Raw genomic sequence first — 24,574 nt, 5'->3', positions numbered from 1 at the left:
GGGGTCAGGTGCAAAGAAATCAGGAGCCAGCATAGTGTTCACAAGTACTATGAGTTTATTTCATGCTACCGATCCACAAGAATCTGTCAAGGCAAATTGGAGGTAGGTAAGAGTCAACGAATTCACGTGTGTTTGTATGTATGTGGATTTAGGTCACTTGTGGGAGCATAGCAAGTCCAAACTGATGATACTTTGACCCCACCCCTGGGCTCAGCCTGGTCATCTCCAACACTTGCTCTTAGATTTGTATATGTAGGATTAAGTATAATGAGCCATAGTTCATTAATTTCTTTCTCTTACTTTTGGTTGTAGGAGGGGGATATTAGTTTCACTATTTGGCCAATTACTGAAGAATGTTATACGTAAGATTCAGGTAAAATAATAAGTTTCGTTGTCCTAAAACATCCATTGTAATTTTACCTGAATATTTATAAGATGGAATTTGTAGGTGGCCCATGAACAAGGGTTTTCACTTACCTCTTCTATGACATCCTTCATGGCATTTTTCATTCTTCTCTTGAAATTGCCCTCCATCACCAAATAGTGACGATTGGCAGCTAGAAGATAAGGTAATTGGTGAGAATGTGGAATTGCATTAACACTTTTTTGGAAAATGAGAATATAGGTTTAAAAAGACCGAATCCAGAACCAGAAATGTAATATAAACCCGGTGAGCTGCAAAGCAGAATGTCAGTCTCTGTCACCTTTATTTCCACGAATGCTTCTACCGGTATGGCCTACTACAGGAGCAGAATACCCAGAGTGGGTGATGACATCACAGTGCTTTATCTATAGAAGTCAGATTCCTGCTGCCCTCCCTCCTCCCTGCCACGAAGGCAAAGGACCAGTGGTAGGAGAAGACATTCTGAGCAAATAAGGATAGACTTGGATCTCTGTTGTTGTTAAACTTAGTTTTAAATGCCTAGGAGAAAACCTGTGACCTGCTAGGTCATCATTTCAGACCTGTTTCCTAACCAGAATTCTCAGCACCTTCAACAAGGACGAAGCTGCCAATGCAATGCCTTCACTTGAAAAGCTGGGCATATTCTCAGGGATCACATATCACTCGTGTTGGAGGCACCAAGGCGCTTCCGGCTTGACAGGATTGGCCGATGGCATCATTGTTGCCCAGGGTAAACCCAGTTGGGGGCTCCTTTCATGTCCCCGGCAGGAGCTGGAGCACAGGATGGGAACTCACTCTGCCCCACAGCAGCACTGAGGCCTTGAATGCGAGCTTGCTGCTTGTCAAGCCAGCATCCTAGAGCCCCTGTGCTCCTTCACACTCAGAGATAGCCCTTCTTGAGTGATACTGTATAGCACAAATGACAGCACAGGGAATGATAGGTGTGCACGCCCATATACCCCAGAGCAGCTATGTAGCTTTGAATATAAAGGGTTGTAAGCTTTAAAAGTATTTGAGTTTACTCAAACTCAAATACTTTGGCCACCTAATGAGAAGGAAGGACTCACTGGAGAAGAGCCTAATGCTGAGAAAGGTTGAGGGCAAGAGAAGAAGGGGACGACAGAGAATGAGGTGGCTGGATGGAGTCACTGAAACAGTAGGCATGAGCTTAAATGGACTCCAGAAGATGGTAGAGGACAGGAAGGCCTGGAGGAACGTTGTCCATAGGGTCGTGATGGTTCGGACACGACTTCGCAGCTAACAACAACAACAAAGCTTTAAAAAAAGAGACCCTGAGGGGGCTCAGATGTCTCGGACAAAGTCTGTTGAATTAAAAGGAGGGGGGAAAAATGGGAGGGGAAAGATTCAGGGAAGGCCTCAAATATTCCAATGAGAATTTTGAGCATATAGAATGTCCTTAAACTGCTAAAGACTTGGGGGAGGGAGGGAGTGAGTGAGTGAGGGAGGGAGGGAGGGAGGGAGAGAGAGAGAGAGAGAGAGAAACCAATGGAAGGGATGCTTAATTGGCTTCCTCTCCCTTTGTTGAGGAACTAGGATGGAAAACAGAGGGAAGGAAGATTCGGAACAAGAGGCAGTTCAGTGATTTACTTGATCCTTCTAAGCTTTAATGGAGATGTCACGAGATGATTCATGTCATAGATAAACTGGTTATGTTCACACATGGTGGGGAAAAGGCCAACCTGCTGCCTTCGCAATACATGCTAAATTTAGTTAGGGACTTTTTGGGGGGTGGGTGAGGGGGATGACTGATACTCTGACATCATTTGATTTTGGTGCTCATTGCAGTATTGACTTTTTGCATTTGAAGCTTAGTAGCTAGGATCTGCCCTTCTTTCTGCAGCCTGCAAGGTCTTTCTTGCTAAGGTTATTTCTCAGCTTCTTTACTGTGTTCAGATCCATACTTTTACAAAGTTTAATCCCTGGGAAGCTGTCGCAGTCCAAGTTTATAAGAGCTGTCCTTGCATTTCTGAGATGCATGAAGAATGCTGTCTTCTGGTTAGAGAAATGTTTGGTTTGTGTAGATTCCAGAGTCTGGTGCTAGCTCATTAATTTCTAATTCAATTTTCTTTTCTATGGGTGTCTGGCTCTAGTGGTTCTAAGAGACCATTTTAATCAACTTGGTTAAAGGTAAAGGTTCCCCCACACATGCGTGCTAGTTGTTTCCGACTCTAGGGGCCGGTGCTCATCTCCGTTTCAAAGCCGAAGAGCCAGCGCTTGTCCGAGGACGTCTCCGTGGTCATGTGGCCGGCATGACTAGACGCCAAAGGCGCAAGGAACGCTGTTATCTTCCCACCATAGTGGTCCCTATTTTTCTACTTGCATTTTTACGTGCTTTTGAACTGCTAGGTTGGCAGAAGCTGGGACGAGTAACGGGCGCTCACTCTGTTACGCTCACTTTGTCAACTTGGTTAACAAGAGCTAATAGCAGATTTCCAGGCTTTAGGTCTCTGTTTGGATAGCCTTTGTCCATTAGGGCTTGGAAATGCCAGGAATCATCTTAAGCAGTGTATCTGGAATATTGATTTCCAAACCAGTCTAAGCCTAATATCCAATGCCATAATCTGTGGAAAAATATTTTCTCAAATGAGCATGTGCCATCATCCTAGCTCTCTTCCATTCTAACTGAAATTTCATAAGAGTCTTTAATCTTGTTGGCTGCTTTATCCTCCACAATCCTGTGAGGCCTGTATAAAACAGTCCTATAGAGGTACATATGCCCATATGGGGGGATGAACCTGAGGAGTCCCTGAGACCCATGATCCTCTGTTGCTTCCTTTGGAGTAGGGGTGTCCAATCTTGTCCGCTTTAGGACCTGTGGACTTGCAACTCCCAGAATTCTCCAGACTGGCTAACAGCCATCTCTTATTCCTTTCCATTACCTTGGCAAGAAGGCACAACGTTTATTTGTTGTTTCTTCTATCTGACCAGGATTCTGATGTATTTTCCCAGGTTGCCCAATTCTGCGCCTCTATTTGTTTTATTTGGTCTATCCACAACTGAAGACTAGTGCTAATCCTTGGGATTTCCAGTAGAATTTGTATTGTTTTTAATATATCAATACTGGTTTTTTTACTGCATTCTATGCCTACATTTTATTCATCATATCTATATATTTTGGGAGTATGAATTTCTGTATAGTATTTTCCTGGCTTCAAGGCCATAATAAAGCTTTGCTGGTGATTATAGGACTCGGCAAAGCATTCAGAAGAAGGGCTTTGTTTGCCCTCCCACTCATTCCAGAGTATTTCTTTCAGATGCGTTGCCAGACCTAGTATGTAGCAAAATTCAATTGTGCACAGCGGATACCAAGCTTAAAAGGCACCATAGGACCTCATGATCAATAAGCTGGGAATTCAGGTACCGGGCTCTTATTTTGGTCTGGTCCAGCAAGAAATTGTTTGCTAGGTGGAGCTGGGTCTCCTGATAAATTGCTTTTGACTTGCTGCATCGGTACTTACTGCTGCTGTTACCCTAGCAGACATATAAAAATGGAGCCCCTAATGAAAGCTGGGCTGAGTTGCCAAATGCTCTAATAGAAAACAAAGAATAATTAAGGAGCAGTCCTCATGTCAGAATTGCACTTGCTGGTTTATATGTTGCTGCAAATTAAAAATAAATAGCTGTTCAGTACATACATACTATAATAGAGAATTTAATGAGCAATATGCATTTCAGCCACCTGCAATCTTTCCAAATTTTGGCAACTTTTAAGATGTGTGGACCTCAATGCCCAGAATTCCCTACCCACCACGCTGAGTAGTTGAAGTCCCACCTATCAAAGTTAGCAAAGTTGAGAAACACTGTCCTAGTATGGATGGTTCTCGACTTAGGTCCATAATTGAGACCACAATTTTGGCCATAAGTCATGATGGTTCTAAAGTGAGTCACTGCATGGTTGCGCTTGATTTTGTGATTGTTTTTTGTGGCGGTCTTAAAACGAATGGCATGGTCATTAAGCGAGCCCCTGCCATGGGGCAGTTTTTGCTGGAAAAAACAAAAGTAAACACTGGTTTCAAGCAAAAACATAATAAATCATGCTACTTGACCATGGGATCCTGCAAACAGTTGCTAATACTGCCCAGGTATTATGAGGACCCATAATGCAGTCATGTGACTGCAACCATTTTTCTGGACCATATTTTTTTTCGTGAACCAATTGTAAATCGAGGACTATCTTTGTAGGTACTATAGATGAGTAACTTCAAGAGTCTGTCCTTCCTCATCATACCTCTTAGTCTTGAAACTGAGATATTGAGTGTCATCCTTTGCAGAGAATATTGCATTCTTTGAAGCAGGATACATGGAAATGCTTCCTGAATCAGGAACACTGCAGTGTCTTGGTCAGTTAGTCCTGATGCAAATGACACAACATGTGATGATCCAGGTCACATCACAGAGGCAATGCAGTCATCTGGCAATTCAAAACAGTTCCTTTATTGCTCCCAATTTTCCCCAAATGCTCCCATGTTTGCTGGCAAGCCTCCAACAAAAGATCACATGCACATCCCTTCAGCCTGACTGCCTGAAACCAGGTTCAAATACAGGCTGATTAGCATAAGAAAGTACTCAAGGCCTTAGAGATAACAAGGAAGAAAACATAAACTTAACTAGTCTGTTTGAATCCTAGCTTGCCTGAGCAGTTTTCAAAAGAGAGAATCCGAAATACAGTCCGAGGTCTTTAAACAGATAAGCACCGTGGTCAGTCAGTCCAATAGTCAGGGTTTCCAGGTTTCCAAACGAGATCAGCAACAATACACAACACTCCCAAGATTCAGCGTTTGTTCCCGACAAATGCCCCACCCCACAGTGTCTCCTTAAATCTCAATCCCCAGGTGTGCCTTGTGGAGTGGGATGGGAGCCTGCCTGCATTGTTCCCTCCTCCTCTCCACTCCTAGCTGTAGGATCAGGTGGAGGGTGGGCCTTGCTCCTTGCCTGAACTCTGTCTGCCCTGTTCCAATCCTGAAGGGCCTTGGCCTGCCTCAGCCTGCTCTTCCCCACAGTCCTCTGAAGCCACAGATGCCTCACTAGGGTCCTGTTCTGGCTCCATTTCCTCCTCAGATTCAGGCTCAGACGGAGGCATGATACAGCAGGATGACCTGCCCCCTGCAACGGCACATTGCAAATTTTGGATATAACGTTTTCAAGAATGAAACCTATAGACTAGTCCAGGGGTAGGTAACCTCGGCTCTTTTATGATTCATGGACTTCAAGTCCCAGAATTCCTGAGCCAGTTTGACTCCGTTCATTCCCCGACCTCCGTTCATTCCGCCGGGACCTGAAGACCTGGCTCTTCGAGCTCTCTGGCCCAGGCTGAAAATTTTAATTTTAGTTTTAATTTTAATTTTAACTGGGGTTTTACTTATGCAGGGACGAATATAATTTTTTAATTTGTTTTTAACTTTTGTATATTTGCTTTTAATCACCCTGTAAACCGCCCTGAGTCCTTCGGGAAAGGGCGGTATATAAATGTAATAAAATAAATAAAATAAAATAAGTCCATGAGTCATAAAAGAGCCGAGGTTGCCTATCCCTGGACTAGGTTTATAAACCTCTTCAAGCATGACAGCAAGCAGGCTCAACATTTTGGAAGCTGAAGAAGGCAGAACCAAGCAGAAACTAAATTTAGTGTAATTGCCGTGTAAATATATTTCAAAATAAGAGTATTTAAGTAGCCATATTGATTCCAGTTTATGGAAGACTTTGAGGGCTGCATGAAGCCCTCTGGCGTTCTTAATTTGGAAAACTGTGCTAAGGCTCTTGGAAGTTTGCAGGATGTCTCCTACAAACTTTTTGCATTTACATTACTGAATAAGATTTTTTTTTACAGGAAACTTAAGATAGCATATCTAAAAGTTGCATTTAAAAACAAAAAAACAAACCAATATTGTCTAAGAGCTTTTAACACCCTAAAACTCCTTCCCATTTCTTCTCATTAATTCCAGCACTGATTAACACCTCATTATTCATCGTGGAAGGAGAAATCAACCTCAAGACTTGACAGTTTGATATAGTTTGAGCCTGAATCTAGGGGAAATGAATTCCCTGAATAGTTTCAATTAATTTTTAGCTTGATGTCTGTCTTTTCAGATTGCATGATTAATCAGTTGCATCTAACTGCATTATTTTTCTCTTTGACCTCTAATAAATTCTGTTGGAGCTTTTTTTTAAAGCTTTTTTTTTTAAAAAAGCTGAGAAGAGCCTCTGTTTCTTATGGTATGTCCTAATTTCTTCTCATGTGTGCAAGAAAATGGGCTGAAATAATAAGAGTTCACTGAGAAATGTTAGAAATGGGATCTATGTCCAGGAATATCCATATTTTGCTTTAAAAAGTCAGTGGACAGTAGTCCTGTGTTATAATAATACATACGAGGATAGTTCACTAGTCTATGTTAAACTTCTCATACTGAAAATCAAGGTAATACCATTATTGCATTGGCAAGTGTAGTTAAGTGCTATTAAGGTTTTTCCAAAAGTTTTTCAGCAACACCATATAGTTGCTTATGACCAATATTTATTTTGTTTTCTGTTCTACTCTATGAGAATTATTCTGCTTTTTAATGAATTTATTCTAAAGTTCATAGCGGGGTATCAGTTTACAATTTGACAGATTGGAATTGACTCATTCTTAAATCCTGACAGTTGCATGGACAACTCTTAGCAGATCCCTACACATTTTCAAAAATCATTTGCCGTTGTCTAGGGCTAATAGAGAAAGAATGGTTTAAGACTGCCAAGCTGGCTTTTGTGCTTAAGGCAGGACTACAACTCAGGTTGCCCTGCTCCCTTCTGGAGTGTTGGCTGTTCCTGCCAGCTTAGTGTCATCTGCAAATTTGATGAGTTCCCATCTATCTCCTCATCCGAATCATTGATGAAGATGTTGAAGAGCACTGGGCCCAGAACAGAGCCCTGGTTCTGAGATCACATCTGCCAGTTCCTTCAGAACCTTGGGGTGTAATCCATCTGGTCCTGGTGATTTGAACTTGTCTAGGATGGACAAGTGCTCACTTACCATTTTCTTGCCTATTTTAACTTGAGTTTCTAATCTGTTTTTACGGTACTGTTTTTTATAGGTTGGACTTTTTTTCTGTTTGTGTAAAGATGGATGCAAAAAACAAGTTAAGTAGTTCTGCTTTCTCCCTGTTGCTTGTCACCTTCTTGCCACTTTCTCCCACTAATGGACCAACTATTTCCTTATTTTTTTTTCTTGTTTTTTACATGTTGAAAGAATCTTTTTTTGTTATTTTTGACTTTTGTCGCAAGTCTTAGTCCATTTTGAGCCTTAGCTTTCCTCACTTCATCTTTGCAAGCTCAGGCTATTTGCTGATATTCTGCCTTAGTTATGTGCCCCTGTTTCCACTTTTTATACTTGTCCTTTTTGTCTTTCAATTTGTGAGAGAGTTCTTTATGCAGCCATGCTAGGTTTTTTGAGAGCTGTTATTTTTCTTCTTTGTTTGTATTATGCTAGACTGGGCTTTTATAATCTCACTTTCCAAATTTCAAGCTTCTTGAGTTATTTTTCCCTTGAGGATTCTCATCCTTGGAATCTTTCCCAAGCTGTCTCTAAGTTTATTGAAATTAGCTGTCTTGAAGTCCAAGACTCTAGTTTGACTATTTTCTATTGCTTGTGCTTGCAAAATGTTGAATTCCAATGTTGCAGGATCACTCTCCACCCCCACCCCCCGCAAGGTTCCTGTGGCTTCAACACCTTCTATCATTTCATCTCTGTTAGTGAGAATTAAGTCCAATATGGCTGATCCCCTAGTTCCCTTCTCTACTTTTTGTAGACAAAATTGTCTGAAATTTGTTTGATCTTCTACTTGGTGCAAAGTTTGTCTCCCAGTTGATGTCAAGGTAATCAAAGTCCCCCATTATTATTGTGATGTGCTTCCTACATACTTTAGTTAACTCTGTAACGTTGGGTAGCCTATAGTATACACCTATGGCAATGTCATTTTTTCTCCTTTTATATTGGCCCAAATGCATTCAAGACAGTTTTCATCATTGTTGTGCTCTATTTCTGTAGAGATGTAGTTATTTCTTATATAGAGAGCAACTCCACCTCCTCTTTTATTTGGTCTTTCGTTGGACCACCTGCAGACATCATGACTAATGTAACCAAAGCCTTCCTCTTTACAACACTCCTTTAGTCACATATTGAATTCTGGTATACACTGCCCTTTTTCATTTTGTTCCTCTGAAAAAGTAAGTCTACAACCTATCCTGCTAGGTTCCTGCCCCAAGGTCTGGAAAATCATTCTGCACAGAGAGTACATCTTTTTGGGACAGGTCGTTAGCCCCAAGATGTACAATAGCTTCCACATCACAGTCCTTGCTGGCATTCTTGACTATCTTAAAAATACACTTCTTGTCCCTGGTGGCAGTAGCACCTGAAGACACCTGACCTCTTTTGAAACCTCCATATCCTTTCCTAAATTTACAGCCCTTATAATAATAAGTCTTTATTGATTAGCCCTTGGGCCATATCAAAGTGCAAAGTTCCAGCAACAAATTGTTACTAAAATTTGATAAAGGCAATTTAAAATGGAATTTGATAAAATACAATTTAAAATGGAAGAATAAAATATGATTTAAAATGAAATAGTAATAAAATACAATCTAAAATGAAATTGTAATAATGTATAATAATTTAAGATATAGATAAAATATGATAACATTATATTTCGGAGTTGCCCTTGCAATCTACCCCAATCAGTCCCACATATGCAGATCTCGACTGGACCATTTTGTTTAAGTACTGTGCTACGTTAAATGCTATTTTCAAGTTCTGGCTGGACATAAGGTAAGTTATTTTGATGTGGGATCCCAATGGGTCATTCGTTTGGTATATAGACCAAGATACCTGTCTCTCACCCTCTTATACAGGCAACAGTCAAATAGGATGTGAGCCAGGTCCTCTACCTCTACTGCTCCGCAAATGCAGAGACGCTCATTGTAGGGTATAGCATGAAATCTCCCATATTTGACCATTGTGTCAAGCTGTTCGAATCTCGCTCTGGTAAATATGTCCCTAAGATGTTTCGGGAGTTGTAACTTCAATTAACTGTCTACCTGAAAAGTATGTTTGTATTTACTCAGCCATTTCAAGTTACCCACCTTACTAAGGATAGCTATATCAGTTTGTGCTTCTATATCCTTAATTCTTTGGGCAACTCTTTTTTGGGATTGTTCTCCTGTTACGCAAGAGACAGGAAGGCCACAGCTTCTTACAAAATTTGTTAGTTTGGTGATCCAGGAGATTTGTGATTGTAGTTTTATTTGCTATAGTAGGCATAATTTGGGGAGTCTGTCAGTCTCCATTTCATTAACTTTGCACCAGTAGTTATAAGCTCTAATTTTAGATAATGCCTGAATTGTATGAATTCCCAATTCAGCTCTAACTGCTGCAGCAGATGTTCTTGGATCTACACCCAAAATACATCTCAAATGCTGGGACTGTGTTTGTTCTAGGACTGTGGTTGAGTAAAGACCCCAAATTTCTGCTCCATACAAGAGCATTGTGGTAACCTTAGCCTTATAAACCTTGATTAATGGGGCTAGGGACACTGGGTAACTACGGTTCTTTAGTTTGAGCAATAAATTCAAACGGGCTTTTGCTCTAAATGTACTCTGTTGATGATGACAGGCCCAAGATCCAGTCTTGGAAAAAGTTACGCCCAAATATACAAAGGTGTTAACCTGTTCAATTGGTTCACCATCTAATTGCCACTTATGTCTCTGATGGTTTCTTCCAAACACCATTATTTTTTATTTAGATTTGCTAATGATTAGGGAATTATTCTGGCAATAAGAGCTGAATCTTCTTAATAGCCTACGTAATCCTACTTGTAAGTATGATAATAAAATCATATCATCAGCATAAAGCAAGCTGTTACAGTAAGTATTTAGGATCATCGGCATGTGTACCATGGTATCCTTCATTAACCCTGGCAAGTCACTGATGTATAAATTAAATAATAATGGGGCCAGGGTACACCCTTGCCTTATCCCTTTATTTGTGTGAATCCTGTTAGTCAGGGCCCCATTAACCCCATACCGCACCTTCAAACAGGTACTTGTGTAAAGGGCTTTAATCAAAGCCAGGAGTCTGGGTTCTATTTTAAGAGATGTCAATTTACTCCATACTATGTCTCTATTTACCATATCAAATGCTGCTGTAAGGTCTATGAAAGCAGCAAACAGGGGTATCCTCTTATAGGCATATTTGGCAATTAGATGGTTCAAGACAAAGCAGTTATCGATAGTAGATCTGTTTTGTCTAAAACCTGCTTGTTCTTCTGTGAGGATGTTGTTTTCTTCTACCCAGATTTTAATTCTGTTCAAAAGGTACCTAGCATATATTTTTGCTACAATGTCAATCAGACTGATGGGCCTATAATTACTAGGATCCTTTTTATTCCCTTTTTTATATATGGGGACAACTATTGCCATCTTCCACCCACCTGGTATATGGCAGGTGTTATTCATGTGTGTAAAAAGACCTGCTAATACAGGACCCCACCAGTTGGGAAATTTCTTAAATAATTCTGCTGGTAAAAAATCCTCACCTGGGGCTTTATTGCTCTTTAAGCTTTTAATGATGGACTGTATCTCCTTTTCTGAGACTGGTGGCCAGGGGGGGGGAGTTCTAGGATTTACTAAATCACTGTTTAAAAATAATTTCTTTACTGGTTCGGTGGGGGCAAACAAGCACTGGTAATAATTCTCCCAGTCCTCAGCAGAGATTGGTATGTCAAACGCAAATCTCCATTCCTTCAGGATACCTGCTACAGAGTGCCAAAATAATACTGAGTTATGACTTCTGGCAGCCAACTCAAGTTCTGACCAAATTGAAATGGCAAAACTTTTTTTCTTTAATGTTATAGTTTTTTATATTCCCTTTTTGTGTGCAGCATCTTAGCTTGTATATGGGCAGTAGGATTCCTCTGGGCAAGCCTCATGGCTGCCTTCAATTTCTATTTCAGTCGCTGGCAATCAGGATCAAACCAGCGAGGTCTAGCCACTTGGGCTCTTTTTGTAGCAGGTTTAGCTGTTAGGTGTTTCTTCAGTATGTTACAAAGATTGGAGAATGCATTGAAGGCTGACATCCAGTCAGTAGTAGATGACTGGATTGTTCTAGCTCACTTAGTAGCATTCTCTGTTTTAAGGCATTCTAATATTGCCTTAGTATCAACTTTGGCCCAAATTAACCTTTTATTTTGGGTCACCTCTACCTTTTTGGTGAGCCATCTGTCAGCCATGTTATATGGTCTTAAATCTGAGCGGCCTCGCAATGTCACACTCACAGGCTGATGGTCGCTATTGTCGCTAAGGTGTACTGTGACCTCCGAAAAGAGGTCAGCCTTATCTCTAGACACACAAAAGAGATCCAGTACACTACTTGAATTGGCTGAGTGGTATGTATAAGGGTATGTGTAATTCTTGTCCTTACCTCCCAAAATTTGGAGATTACCCTTAAAAATTAAGGAGACTAGGAGCAGGCCAGCGGCATTACTTTTATAGTCTCTCGAGAGCCACTGAGGATAGTTATCAAAGAACTCCCCTGGGATTCCCTTCTTCTGGGCAAGCTCATACAGAGAGGGACCCAGTCTAGCGTTCAGATCTCCTAATAATATCACTATGGACTGAGGGTACAGTATAGATATATCTTCTAGGATAACTTCCAAGCCCATCCAATATTCGAAATTATAGTGCTGGGATGTGCTTGGAGGAATATACATATTTACCAATATTAACTCAAACTGGTCATATTCAAATTTGACAGCTAGAAAGTACGGATACTTATCTTTGTTATATAATTTCTCTCCCTGCCATTGCAACTCTTGCTTTATAAGAATGCATAGCCCACCAGAGGGTCTCCCTTTGTTCTTTGTTTTTTGGCCTGGGGAGGCCCATCCCTGAAAGCCTGGCAGTTGTACTGGTGCGTCCACTTCGGTTAGCCAGGTTTCTTGAAAGGCTATTACATCAAATCTAGAGAGGAAGCTCATTAGTCCACTATCAACCATCCCTTTCCAGCCAGCTACATTCCAGGTCATCAACTGTATGGGGTTCTCGGAGGCAAGGTGGTCTGGCTTGGTTGATTGGCTAGATGGTAAAAATGCCAGATGTCAACTTGACATTGGAGCTGGGTCAATATCATCTATGCTTCCTCACAGTTGTTGTGAGTTCGATATTTCTCCTTGTGGGTTGCAGAACTTGTTGCTCCTCTATATCTTGGTTGCCAGTGTGCCTCTGCTCTTGCTCCAAGAATGACTTTTTTTCCAAATGGTCAGGTATTCTGGCTTAAGTCTATAAATGTAGATTTATGTCCATTTTTGGAGGGGCGTAGCTGAGGATTCATCTTGTGAAAAGATGTTGTGGGAACGTCTGAATCAAATGAGGATGGAAGCTGGATTATATCCTTAGTGTTTGTCAGCTTAGGGGGCACTGTGTGATGAAGCCCTTTGTCTTTCAGTTGTTTCTCAGAGGCTAGGTCAGTCAGTGCAGTTACCCCACTGTCAGCTTGCGTGACAACACCTTTTATTACTATTGAGGTAAAGGTAGATTGTTGATTAAATATATTGTCACAAGGGTGCGTGATTAGTGGAGTCAAATTAAATAGAGGCTTTGCTGTAGATTGAGTTGTTGTCAGTGCCTCTTTTAGGTCATCCAATCTTTGAATGATATTAACTTGCTCAGGTTCCGGCAATGCACTGAATAGGTCAACCAGCATTTCTTCTGGCACATCCTCGGCAGTTCCTGCAGCTGTGGGTAACACAGTTTGTACATTGGTCCTTTGCCTTCTCAGGGTCAGTTCAGTCGCAGCAGCCTTGGGCTTAGTAGTGTGAGGGCTGTTGCAGCCTGGATTTAAAGCAACGATTCCCTATCCATGGTTATCCTCCCAAATCCTTCTACAGTATTTGGTTGGCTCCTAACAAACTTTGCGAAAGATTCTTTCAGGCAGTCAACCTTATTTATGACAATTGACAAAAGATCATATATTACATTTACAGTTTGAGCTGTAAGCAAACATTGTGTGGAGAGGAAGTCTGTCATGTTTTCTCCCTTTAAATTTGTTACATCTCCCTCCTGTGCAAAGAAGGCTGCTTCTGGGCTCCAAGGATAGGAGCCATTCTCCAAGAGGGAGGAGGACAACTCCACATGCTGTCTGCTCTCCAGTTCGGTTTGTACGTAAGTCCCATTCCAATGAGTCACATAAATTAAATTTATCTGATAAGGTGCCTGTGAATGAGTTACTTACTGGAGCAGAGTGTCTGTTTGCAATATAATCCTCCATTTTCTGCTGCTTCAAAGGCTTGGATATACTTTCTGCTGCAGAGTGCTACCTCTTCCTTCTTTTCCCCATTCAGGTTTGTTAAAACAGGTTTAAAAATAAGTTTAAAACTAGGTTTTAAAAGGTTAAAATGGGTTAAAAATGGGTTTAAAAGGTTAAAAAAGGGGTAGGTTAAAAATACAATATGAAAAGAGGTTAAAAAGTTAAAATAAAAATAAAGTAAAATAAAATAAAACCTTTACTTTTGGAGGAGTTCTTTTCAGCCTTTGCTGCCTCTCCACCATCTTGGCTCCTCCTCCCCCCCCTCCTTATAATTGAACCATCAACCAGAAGGTGACTTCCCTTTTTGGATGCCTTACTCTTTTTGCATGACTGATGTGCAATACCTGATTCATACTTTCCCCTATCCAAAACAAGTTCTTATTTGCAGGGCAGTGTCTACAAATCCTTACAGATGTGTCCTAATGTTTAACAGTGCATACAAAGTACTATCGTTTGAAGCATTAAAGCAGCCACATATACGGTATTTCCAGGCTTGTGAAGCTGCTTCATAAGCTATCCACAGCTGTCTGGGCATGCATGGGCATGCATGGTAAGGCTATGTGGGAGTTGCATATAGATTCAAAGAGGAGAAGGTGATTTAGAACATGTATGGCATATATGTGTGACCTGCCAGCTTCTCTTTACATCAAAGAGGTCTTTTTCCGTTAGGGTACAGTGGCAGCCACATGGTATAAAGGAGAACACACATAACCTTGAAGAAAGAATGCAGGATTGTTTGCATCAACATCATTTAGTCCCAACAAAGATGATGGGTTGAGGAAGAAACTCAAGTTTGCCTTCCCTTGATTCCATTTGGCATAAGAGGGGAAAGCAAGAATGTCAGGCTTTTACGATTCTCTTATTCTACTCTGTAATAATAAGATGGAGTTCCATTATTTATTTATTTATTTAGTCCTTTATTTATTTAGTCCTTGTGGAATCTGTTTCCTGGCAGACTAGGCTACTTACAAGGAGCAGACATGGAAGGTTCTTTAGCAAGTTGTTGAGTAATATAGTAAGTGTGACTACTTGCCCTTTGTTCTTAGAATCCAGTTCACTGCATAACCCTAGGAGAAGCTCTGGTAACTTTTATTTCTATCTCAGTTTCCTATTTATTCTCTTCTAGAAAAGACAAGTGTGATTCTACCTTCAAGAAAAATATACACTGTGGCTCTGCCCCCTGAAGATTACGTACCAGTTGCTATTAATGAAAACAGTAAAGGATCCTCTGAAAGTGATGCTGAAGAAAGCAGTAATGGTGCACCAGGTAGGACAAAATGCTTCATTTTTCTCTAAAGCAGCCAGTGCGTAAATATATAAGCCGCAGGTAAATGGAAAGTTGCATCAGTTTACAGGCATGTACAACCATGTATGAAGTAGTGTCTGCTGGGATATACATTGTACAAATAGGAAATCATCCTAAAATCATTGCAGAATCCAGATTGAAACATCCCGGACAGATGCTCTGCTCTGAGTAATTGTTTTAATGGTGAAATGCTTCTCATGTTATGTTAACTTTGTACATGTTACAGTGCTTTAACAGTAATCAAAACAGAGCTGGAAGGGACCTTGGAGGTTTTCTAGTCCAACCCCCTGCTCAAGGAGGAGACCCCATACCATTTCAAACAAGTGGCCATGCAATATCTTCTTAAAAATCTCCAGTGATGAAGCACCCACAACTTCTGGAGGCAAGCAGTTCCACTGATTAATTGTTCTCACTGAAGTTTCTCCTTAATTCCAGGTTGCTTTTTTCCTTGATTAGTTTCCGTCCATTGCCTTTTGGTGTTTTGGAAAATAAGTTGACCCCTTCTTCTTTGGGCAGCCCCCCAAATACTAGAATACTGCTATCATATCACCTCTAGTCCTTCTTTTCTCTAGACTGGCCATACCCAGTTCCTGCAGCTGTTCTTCATATGTTTTAGTCTCCAAGCCTTAAATCATCCTAGTTGCTCTTCTCTGTACTTTTTCCAAAGTCTCAACATCTTTTTTGTAATGTGGTGACCAAAACTGGATGCAGTATTCCAGGTTGGTTTTATTAAGGTTTTATAAAGCGGTACTGATACTTCATGTGATTTTGATTCTGTGCCTCGGTTTGTGCAACCAAGGATTGCATTAGCGTTTTTGGTTGCTGCCACGCACTGCTGGATCATATTTATTTCATATTTAATAAGTAACAAGTAGTGAATCGGCAGACTACAATACAAATTAAGCAGTTCTGTTTGGGAAGCTGTGTTAGAAACTGCAGTTGTGCAAGTTTCTTGTGTGTTTCTTGAATTTCATTATTGTCAGGCATTTTGTGCATGCTTGGGTCATATTTCTGAATGTCCAAATGAATATTATTCTTGGTACATAGTAAATTACTTTTTCCAGGGATAGTTCAATATAGAAACTGCATTTATAATGCTATTAATTTAAATTTACTTTATTCTCAGCATTCTTTGAGTACTATTATCAGCTTAATTATTACTGGGTTTACATTTAGTTGAATTTTAATTTGGCGTGGTTGGCAAATAAAGGCACTGCTCATTTTGTTTTTCATACTACAGTACCGTAAATGTTAACCAAGGGTAAATCTACTTGCTTGCAAGCATTTCAAATATATACGTAGAATTTCAAATGTATCATTTCTTTACATTTCACAATACAAATCAATGTGATATATTTCCTATTTGTATTAAGAGGAGACTGATTAAACTGTCTTATCTATATGGAAAGACATGTATTAACCTTATCAAAATTCAAATATTCCTTTAAGAGCCGTTTCAGATCAATTGGCATATAAACTCCTGTCGATTCTAGAAGAAATTGAATAATTTTTAGGCATATATAGCAGGTACCTTTCCCCATTTAAGGACTGCTTCTGGGCAAATAAATCTCTTCCCATAGATTTTTATGATGGAAACATTTGGTTTGAGGAAGAAGACTTCCCCTTTTGAATAGTGACTACCTGGTGTTCGGTTCAGCCATGTCTGTTTGTGTACCAAGTGACCATGTGGGGAGACTTCTTGTGTTAAGTAGACACCCAACGTATTATGACTGCCTCTGAGTAGGTAATCTTACAGAAAATGCCAGGTACTTAAGTAAATAGAGACCAACGTCATGGCATGTAAGTAACAATATAGCTCGTGACCTCTCGTTTAGACTACTGCAATGCTCTCTACTTGGGGCTGCCCTTGAGGACCACTCGGAGGCTCCAACTGGTACAGAATGCAGCCGCGAGAGTTGTGTTGGGAGTCTCCCGATACTCCCATGTTACACCTCTGCTCCGTGAGCTGCATTGGCTCCCAGTTGTCTTCCGGGTGAGATTCAAGGTTCTGGTAATGGTTTTCAAAGCCCTACATGGCATGGGTCCGGAGTACCTTAGGGATCACCTGCTACTGGCGTCAACTTCCCTCCACCCTGTGCGCTCCCACAGAGAGGGCCTCCTCAGGGTGCCACCGGTCAGAGAATGTCGTCTGGTGGCCCCCAGGGGGAGGTCCTTCTCTGTGGGCGCCCCGGATTTATGGAATCATTTGCCGGTTGAGCTCCGGATGGCGCCCGACCTTCGCTCCTTCCGACGCGATCTGAAGACTTATTTGTTCGAACAAGCCGGCCTGGCCTGATGGGGGATGGGTTTAGGTTTTATTGCTATTTTAAATGTATTTTAATCTACTGTTTTAACTTGGGCATCTTGTTTAATTCTTTTTTAGTTTTTGTATTCCTGTACTTTTATATGTTTGCCCTGTTCAGCGCCCTGAGTCCTTCGGGAGAAGGGCGGTATACAAATATTATTATTATTATTATTATTATTATTATTATTATTATTATTATTATTATTATTATTATTATTATTATTATTATTATTATTATTATTAAGTCCTTGGCATTCTCTGAGCTTGATTGTTTAATTTGTTTTGTTGCCCAACTAGGTGACATCATCAGTGCTAGAAGTGGGGGGGGTATTCTGCTTATATACAGTCCCTTGCCCTGTCAGTGTTGGTGGGAGTGCTGTTTTCTCTTGATAGAGGGAAGAAAATACTGTAGGAAAATGTGACAAACCTAGATGTCACACATCTCCGCCCCCATTTGGTTACCAGTTTAAATGGACAGGTTTTTATTGTTCAGACAGAATGAAAGGTTTGATGGATATCAGATTGCCTCACTGGAAGCTAAGAAGGCAAGGAACACCAAGGGGAATTAATGTCAGTATAGACTGTAATCTGGCTGCACACACTTTCTTTGGATTTTCCATTTTTTCCAGTTTTATTATAGCGTTAGTAGAGAAGATTATAATTAACATAATTGTGAGGAGATGGTTTATTTCTTTAACTTTGGCGTCAAGTCTTGTTTGACTTGACCTGTAATTTGTATTTTATTGCTGTGTTGCTATAGTGCAGCACATATGGAGGGCACCTCATGTTGCAAAGGCTGCTTTAAGACATGTCTTAGATAGCAAAAGAAATAATACAAGGGTTGCATGAAACCTTAGAATGACTTCCTTAATTTTTTCATTTTACTGAGTCTGCTAATGTTTTTTCTCTGGGATTCACTATCAGGGCAACATTTAATGAATTGGGGATCTAATGCATGTAGTTAAATCCATAACTTAATCACTCCAAGCTGTTTAATTCTTGACTCTGCTGTTCCAATTGGTTATCAATTCATGTAAGCAGACTTTTTTTTTAGCATAAAGGCATTCTCTCTGGCTTATGCAATAAGTAAAAAAAAATGACAAAGAAATTAGCATTAATCATATTTGTGTGCTGTACAATTATAGTCAAGGGATCACTTATTTTGTTAGTTTACTAACCCAGGTGATCAATTATGACCAAAACAGTATTTAATATTTAGACTAATAATTGTGTGATTGCTGTAGTGCAAGCCAATAATAAAAACTTCCTTGTTTTTTAAAATCTTTTTCTCCCTGTGCAGACTTTATTCTGTCCTATCTACTGCAGTTCATAACTTAGCCATGGAATATAGCGCAAGAGTCCATAATGTAGCCATGTTAGATCTGAGTTAAGCAGATCTGTATGTGGAGACAGAACCACAGCACACCATAGCCTCTCAGAAGAAGGTGCTTTGAGTTTCCTAGTAAAAGAAAGCTTTATGTGTTCTGCTTAAAACCGAAACTTACAATAATTTGAATGTTCTTTTTCATAATCAGAGAGATTTTGAGAGGATTTATTTTCCTCTTGATAAACAAGAGTCTCTTAATGCTGCATAGTGGGTGCCACTTATAAACAAAAGTCTTAACGATTTTGAAAACTATGACCCTACAAACAAAATTTGTACCTGTGATTGTATTTAATAATAGACCAGGAAACAGAACCCACAAATTTGTGTAGAACTTTATTAATAATGACTATAATAGTATAATTTGAGTATAATTACATATATCTGTATGGAATAGTCACTCCTCATCAGATGGGCGGCTATATAAATTTGATTAAATAAACAGTTTTGAAGGCTGACTTAAGTTTTCCCTTCCCTCCCTTTCACTGCGAGTAGAACCAGTCTTTCTTTCTGCTTCCAAAGTTTAAAACTTGCTTGTATTTATGCAACCATTGTCTGAGCTTAGTTTCTCCAAGTTCATGATATCACAGCAAGAAATGCACGATGTGGTTTTCCATTTTTTCCAATTCTTGCCTGATTTTTTCTTCTCCCTGCCGTTCTCGTCCAACAGTCTACGCCACCCTCTTCTTTTCTGTCTTGTATTCCTTTTCTCCACTTCAGATATGCAGCAAGCTTCCTGTTGTCGTAGCAACGCAACAGCAGACAATTTGCAAAAAGGAGAAATGATGAGGGGTAGCAGGCACAATCTTGTTAGTTTGCCAAAGGACCTACTAAAAGGCTATGAAGATGCCCATATGCGTTTACTCACATCATGCCTTGTCCACAGCCTGATCCCTCACATTGATTGGGTGCTTTTGGACACTGAACATTTTGACTCTTATCAGATAGAACATAGAATAATAGGATTGGAAGGGACCTTGGAGGTCTTCTAGTCTGTCCCCCCTGCTTAAGCAGAAGACTCTATACCATTCCAGACAAATGACTGTGCATTTGAAAACCTCCAGTGAGACAAGCTTAATTTTTCTCACTATCAGGAAATTTCTCCTTAGTTCCCTGAGGGGGGGGGACCTTGGGGCAGATGCCTTAAAGCAGGAGTCTTCAATTTTTTCAGAGATAAAGAACGTGGATTAATTTTGAGATGGTTTGATAGCATGGGGAAGGAAAGGTTTAGATGAATAGTAAAAAGAAAGGCTTCACTGGAGTAGATCTTCTGTAGTCTGTGTCCTCTCTTCTCCATCTAGTCCGCAGTCTTGGATCCTACTGTCCATCTCTGGATCTTGGCAACTTGGGATGCCCCCCGAGCTTCAGTGATAGAGTGGTCAAAAAGAACTACATGTATTATGAAATAAATGTCTATATGTCTGGTAACTAAAAACCTAGTATTAGACCCTAAATTGAGATGGATGGAAAGATGAAGATGATGTGAACCAAACTAAAATCCAGTAACCTCATAAATCATTCTGTATTATTTCTGCTTAAACAGAACAGCGTAAAGGATGTTGATATGCTTTAATCCAGGGGTCGTCAGACTTGGCCCTTTTATGACTTGTGGACTTCAACTCCCAGAATTCCTCAGCCAGCATGCCTGGCTGAGGAATTCTGGGCGTTGAAATCCACAAGTCATAAAAGGGCCAAGTTTGAAGACCCCTGCTTTAATGACATACAATTGCCAGAAGTTTTTGCTTAAAATTATTCTTCTTTTCTATAGGAAGCTCCATTTCTCCTTGGATCTTTTTTCAAGCTCCTACTTGAACTTTTGTACTACTTTCAGCTGCTCTGTTCATAAATTTAACACTTACGTGCATAACATCAATTTAACACTTACAAATTAGAAAATTCAAAGATCATCTTATTTCAAGTAACATAATGACTGATGATACAAGGATCTTGACAGGAAAGCCACAAATCCATCAGGCTGCTAGAAATACTTAGCAAAATTACTGAGCACATGTTATACTTGGGACTTCTACATTTTCACATGTCAGAGGGGAAGGTTATAACCAAAATGCTGCTCAAATAGAAGATTGTGATGCCAAACCTGACTATTCCAATTCTGCAAGCATTTTGTGTCTTAAATCATAACTGACTGGATGACAGATTTTAGTTATGGATTTTAATCTGATATAAGTAGTCCTCAACTTACAGTCATAATGGAGGCCTGCCTATCATGGTCATAACTCATGACGGTTGTAAAATGGATTGGTCATGTGACCGACCTGATTTTATAACTTTTTTTGCAGCAGTTGTGAAGTAAATGCAGTGGCTGTTAAACAAATCGGTCGTTTGCGATGGGTGCAAATTTGCCAAAATCCAAAAGTAAACGCCAGATATATTTTTTTAGTGTCATACATTTTAAATGTCATTTGAAACAATGGAAGCCACTTTATCTTATTTTTAATTTGCTGTACTATACTGGTTATATTTAAAAATAAAGTATTATTATGCTGTGATCTTTTCAATTGTTGTGCTTCATTTTTTTTCATGGAGCTAGGATTTGTACATGTGTTTTGCAGTATCTTAATTTGGATACTACTAATTTGTATAATTAAGAGTCGGAAACGACTAGCACACATGTGCGGGGGAACCTTTACCTTTTACCTTTACCTTTAATTTGTATAATGGTATATTTTTGCCCAAACAAACCCATGACACTCTTAAGGATCACCAAAGCATAATTACAAATAAAAATGAATATTTGTATGGTTTTTTTTTTCTTTTCCATTTCTAGCTGGTAAACAATTTGATTAACTGCCCCACTACCCAGTGGATTGAACAAGATGACACTATTCATTTTTATCAAATGTGCCAAAGACAGCTAAAATTGCATACTGCTTAACAGTAATTTATTTGCTTCTATTTGCAGTTCTTTGGTGTCAGAGGAATTCATTTGTTTACGCTATGAAAATGACTTGTGGAATGAGATCTTAAGAATCATTAGTATTGGGGTAGAAGAAATTGTTCACTTCAGAAATCAATACGGCCTATTTTCAAGTATTGCATTATGATTATCACAGAACCCACAAAATTAAAGTTTCAAGCGTTTTTCTCTTCATTGACTTTACAAATCTACTTGGGCAAAATCATGTATTTAAATGTTTTAAATCAAGATAGCTTGAGGATGCGTTAATGTATTCATCTAACTTTTAGAGTACATTTAAAAATGCATTGGGAATAGACAATCTGATGTCCTCCTTGTGTGTTAGTTTTAGGCTGCCACTCCAGTGGCTAAACATTATTATGAAAATTTTAATCCAAAAAACTGAAGTGCAGCATCTTGCCTCTCCAAGGTTTTATTAAGCAAGATGTAACCACATTGTTGAATTAACAGGATGAGTTTAAAAATAGTCATTTTTTTGTTAGTACATCAAGGCTTAAGCCTTTTTATATTTTAATATATGTGTGTATGCTAAAAGTTCTAAAAATGTCCATTTAAAAGCTTAATATAATGTATCTTGTTAGCAGTATTTTATGCAACATTTATCAGCATTATTGAATATGTTGTAGGGAAGCTTAGATTACTCCAAGTAGTTTGTTGTTCTGGAGCACAGAACTGATCTGAAATGTATTCTTCAATGGGTAGATCACAGCACTTTTATTTAGAGCTGTAAATTCAGTTGCTTTGCTTGTTAGATTTTGCATGTTGTTTTCCCCCCGGACGTTCAAGGCAGCTTTCTCTGTGAATTTTCCATTTATCTCCACATCAACAATTCTGTGAAGTGGGTTCATCTGAAAGAAGGCACCAGTCCTAGGTCACCCAAAGTTGCTTCCATGGCTCAGCGTGGACTTGGATCTTGGTCTCCCCAGAATGGCTTCAGCATTTTAACCACTACACCACGCAGGCTTTCATTTATTTAATTGAAGGCTGTGTGTCTCTCTGCCCTTGTGTTTCACACATTATGTTCTGCTTGCCTGCTTGTGTTTTGAAAACAATCTTTATAAAAATGAGCAACCGGTTTTAATAATTAATGAAGAACCATTTTAGGATGCTAAGAAAATTGGCAGCTGGAGGAGTCATTTGTGTTGGTGAGCTTTGACTTCTGCTTAATAGCCAAAGGAAGAAAAGGCCAGCAAGCACATTGCTCGTTCGGTACTCAGCATTTTCAGATATCCATGTGAAAATGTAGGGAGGAAATGGATGTATATTCCAGGTGAAATAGGGCTTAATCAAATAAGCACTGTTTTTCTTCTTCACTCTATATCGGGTCCCCAACCCCTGGTCCGTGGGTTGGTACTGGGCCGTGGCATGCCAGCAACCAGTCCACACAAACAAGCAAAGCCCAATCCATGGGATGCAGGCAGCATACAAAACCACGCACCCTCTGGTCCGTGGAAAAACCTTTCTCCATGGAACCGGTCCCTGGTGCCCCAAAGGTTGGGGACCTCTGCTTTATATAACATCAAGTATAGAGAAGAAAACTATCCCAGTTTAGATTACTGATCAGGAAGAGGATTATAAGCTTCTGTCCCCATTTCTTGACAAGAACATGGATGTGTATGTGATCCCCTATATTTTATATAACCTATGATATGATGGATGATGCCTCTTTTTCATAAAATATTGATGCCATCTTATCATGGGCTGACAGTTTCAACTTTGACCATTTCACTCCATTTGTTAATTTTTCACAGTTTGGCTTTGGATGGTCAAACATTACTCAATAAATCAAGGAGAAGCAAGTTATGAATATGTTTTTGTTCATTCTTGGTGTGCTAATGGAAAACAAAAACCTATAATCCAGTGGAAAAAGTGGACAGAAAAAAAAGACCAGAAAAGCTATCTCCATTTTTTTCTGTTTTGCACATTCTGTTTTGCACGTTTTAATAGGAATAGGCCCTTCCAATCAGGATGTTGTTTAATGTTTCTGGGACATTTCTAGAGCAAACGTCTAAGCAGTTATATTTTACTGTAGCAACTCTATAAAATACCGTTTAGTCAGAGCTCTGCTCAAAAATTATTTGAAATAGTTTGTTTTAAATTTTCACATCAAGCTGTGCAATTCAAACTTGTATGAAAATGCCCTTTATATTAATTTTCTTCCAGGAATAGCCTATGTATCTAAACAATCTTTTTAATCCTCAGATTTTCTCCAATCACAAGTGCAAAACAAAAACAGAAAGGATGATTTACCACCATTTAAAGTTGGAAACATAAAAATTGTAATGTGAAACCTAAAATAATCTTGGCATACTCATTTTGAAATTCCCCTAAAAAGTTAAGAGAAGGGGGAAAAAATGTTATCTCCATCCATGGTCCATTCCATTGCAGTCTTGTCCCATCCTCAAACAAGAGAAATGTGGTCTTCAGTCACCAAAAAATTAGCCACTTCTGAGATGGGCCAGATTCCCTCAAGGAATTTTTTTTTCCTTTTCATATTTTGCTATAATAACATTTCCGTACATGGAGACTTAAAGACTTAGTAATACAGTTTGAATAAGACATTATTTAATTCTCATTGAACCCCTGTTATTTTGATTTTGCTTTCTGTCAAGACAAAAATTCATATTTATTTCTATCTCTTTCTGTAATCCTGAGCGCGTAAGCAAAAGAGAATGCAAGTCTACACAATGCCACAAATGTCCCTTTTCTGCAGCAAGCGTGGGATATTCGTAACTCCCCTTTCTTCCTAATGTATTAAAAATGGAGGGATTTTAAGTGTATCTGTTATCCACAGCCACAAGATGGCGTTCCTCCTCAATGTAGTTCATGCAGAGGGCAGGTTGAAGCAAGGGCAATCTCTTTCTGCCCTGTTGATTCCTTGCAT

The 24,574-nt window shown here is 39.5% G+C and overlaps 1 protein-coding gene across 8 annotated transcripts in view; it reads left to right on the top strand.

Annotated features, from left to right (window-relative positions):
* The window catches only part of ERICH1 (glutamate rich 1), a 92,476-nt gene that overhangs the window by 30,308 nt on the left and 37,594 nt on the right, over positions 1-24,574 (top strand). For 7 of the 8 annotated variants that reach the window (XM_083348167.1, XM_083348166.1, XM_083348165.1 and 4 more), the window contains one exon: positions 14,884-15,024. The exons of the other annotated variant lie outside the window; for it this stretch is intronic. In XM_083348167.1, the coding sequence (XP_083204293.1) occupies positions 14,884-15,024 (141 nt within the window). The remainder of the gene's footprint in view (positions 1-14,883; positions 15,025-24,574) is intronic. 8 annotated transcript variants of the gene reach the window in all.

Source organism: Vipera ursinii (assembly GCF_947247035.1).
Source record: "Vipera ursinii genome assembly, chromosome: 1".
Classification (NCBI taxonomy): domain Eukaryota; kingdom Metazoa; phylum Chordata; class Lepidosauria; order Squamata; family Viperidae; genus Vipera; species Vipera ursinii.
Note: the sequence above shows the minus strand (reverse complement) of the source record. Positions and strands in the feature narration are given on the sequence as shown.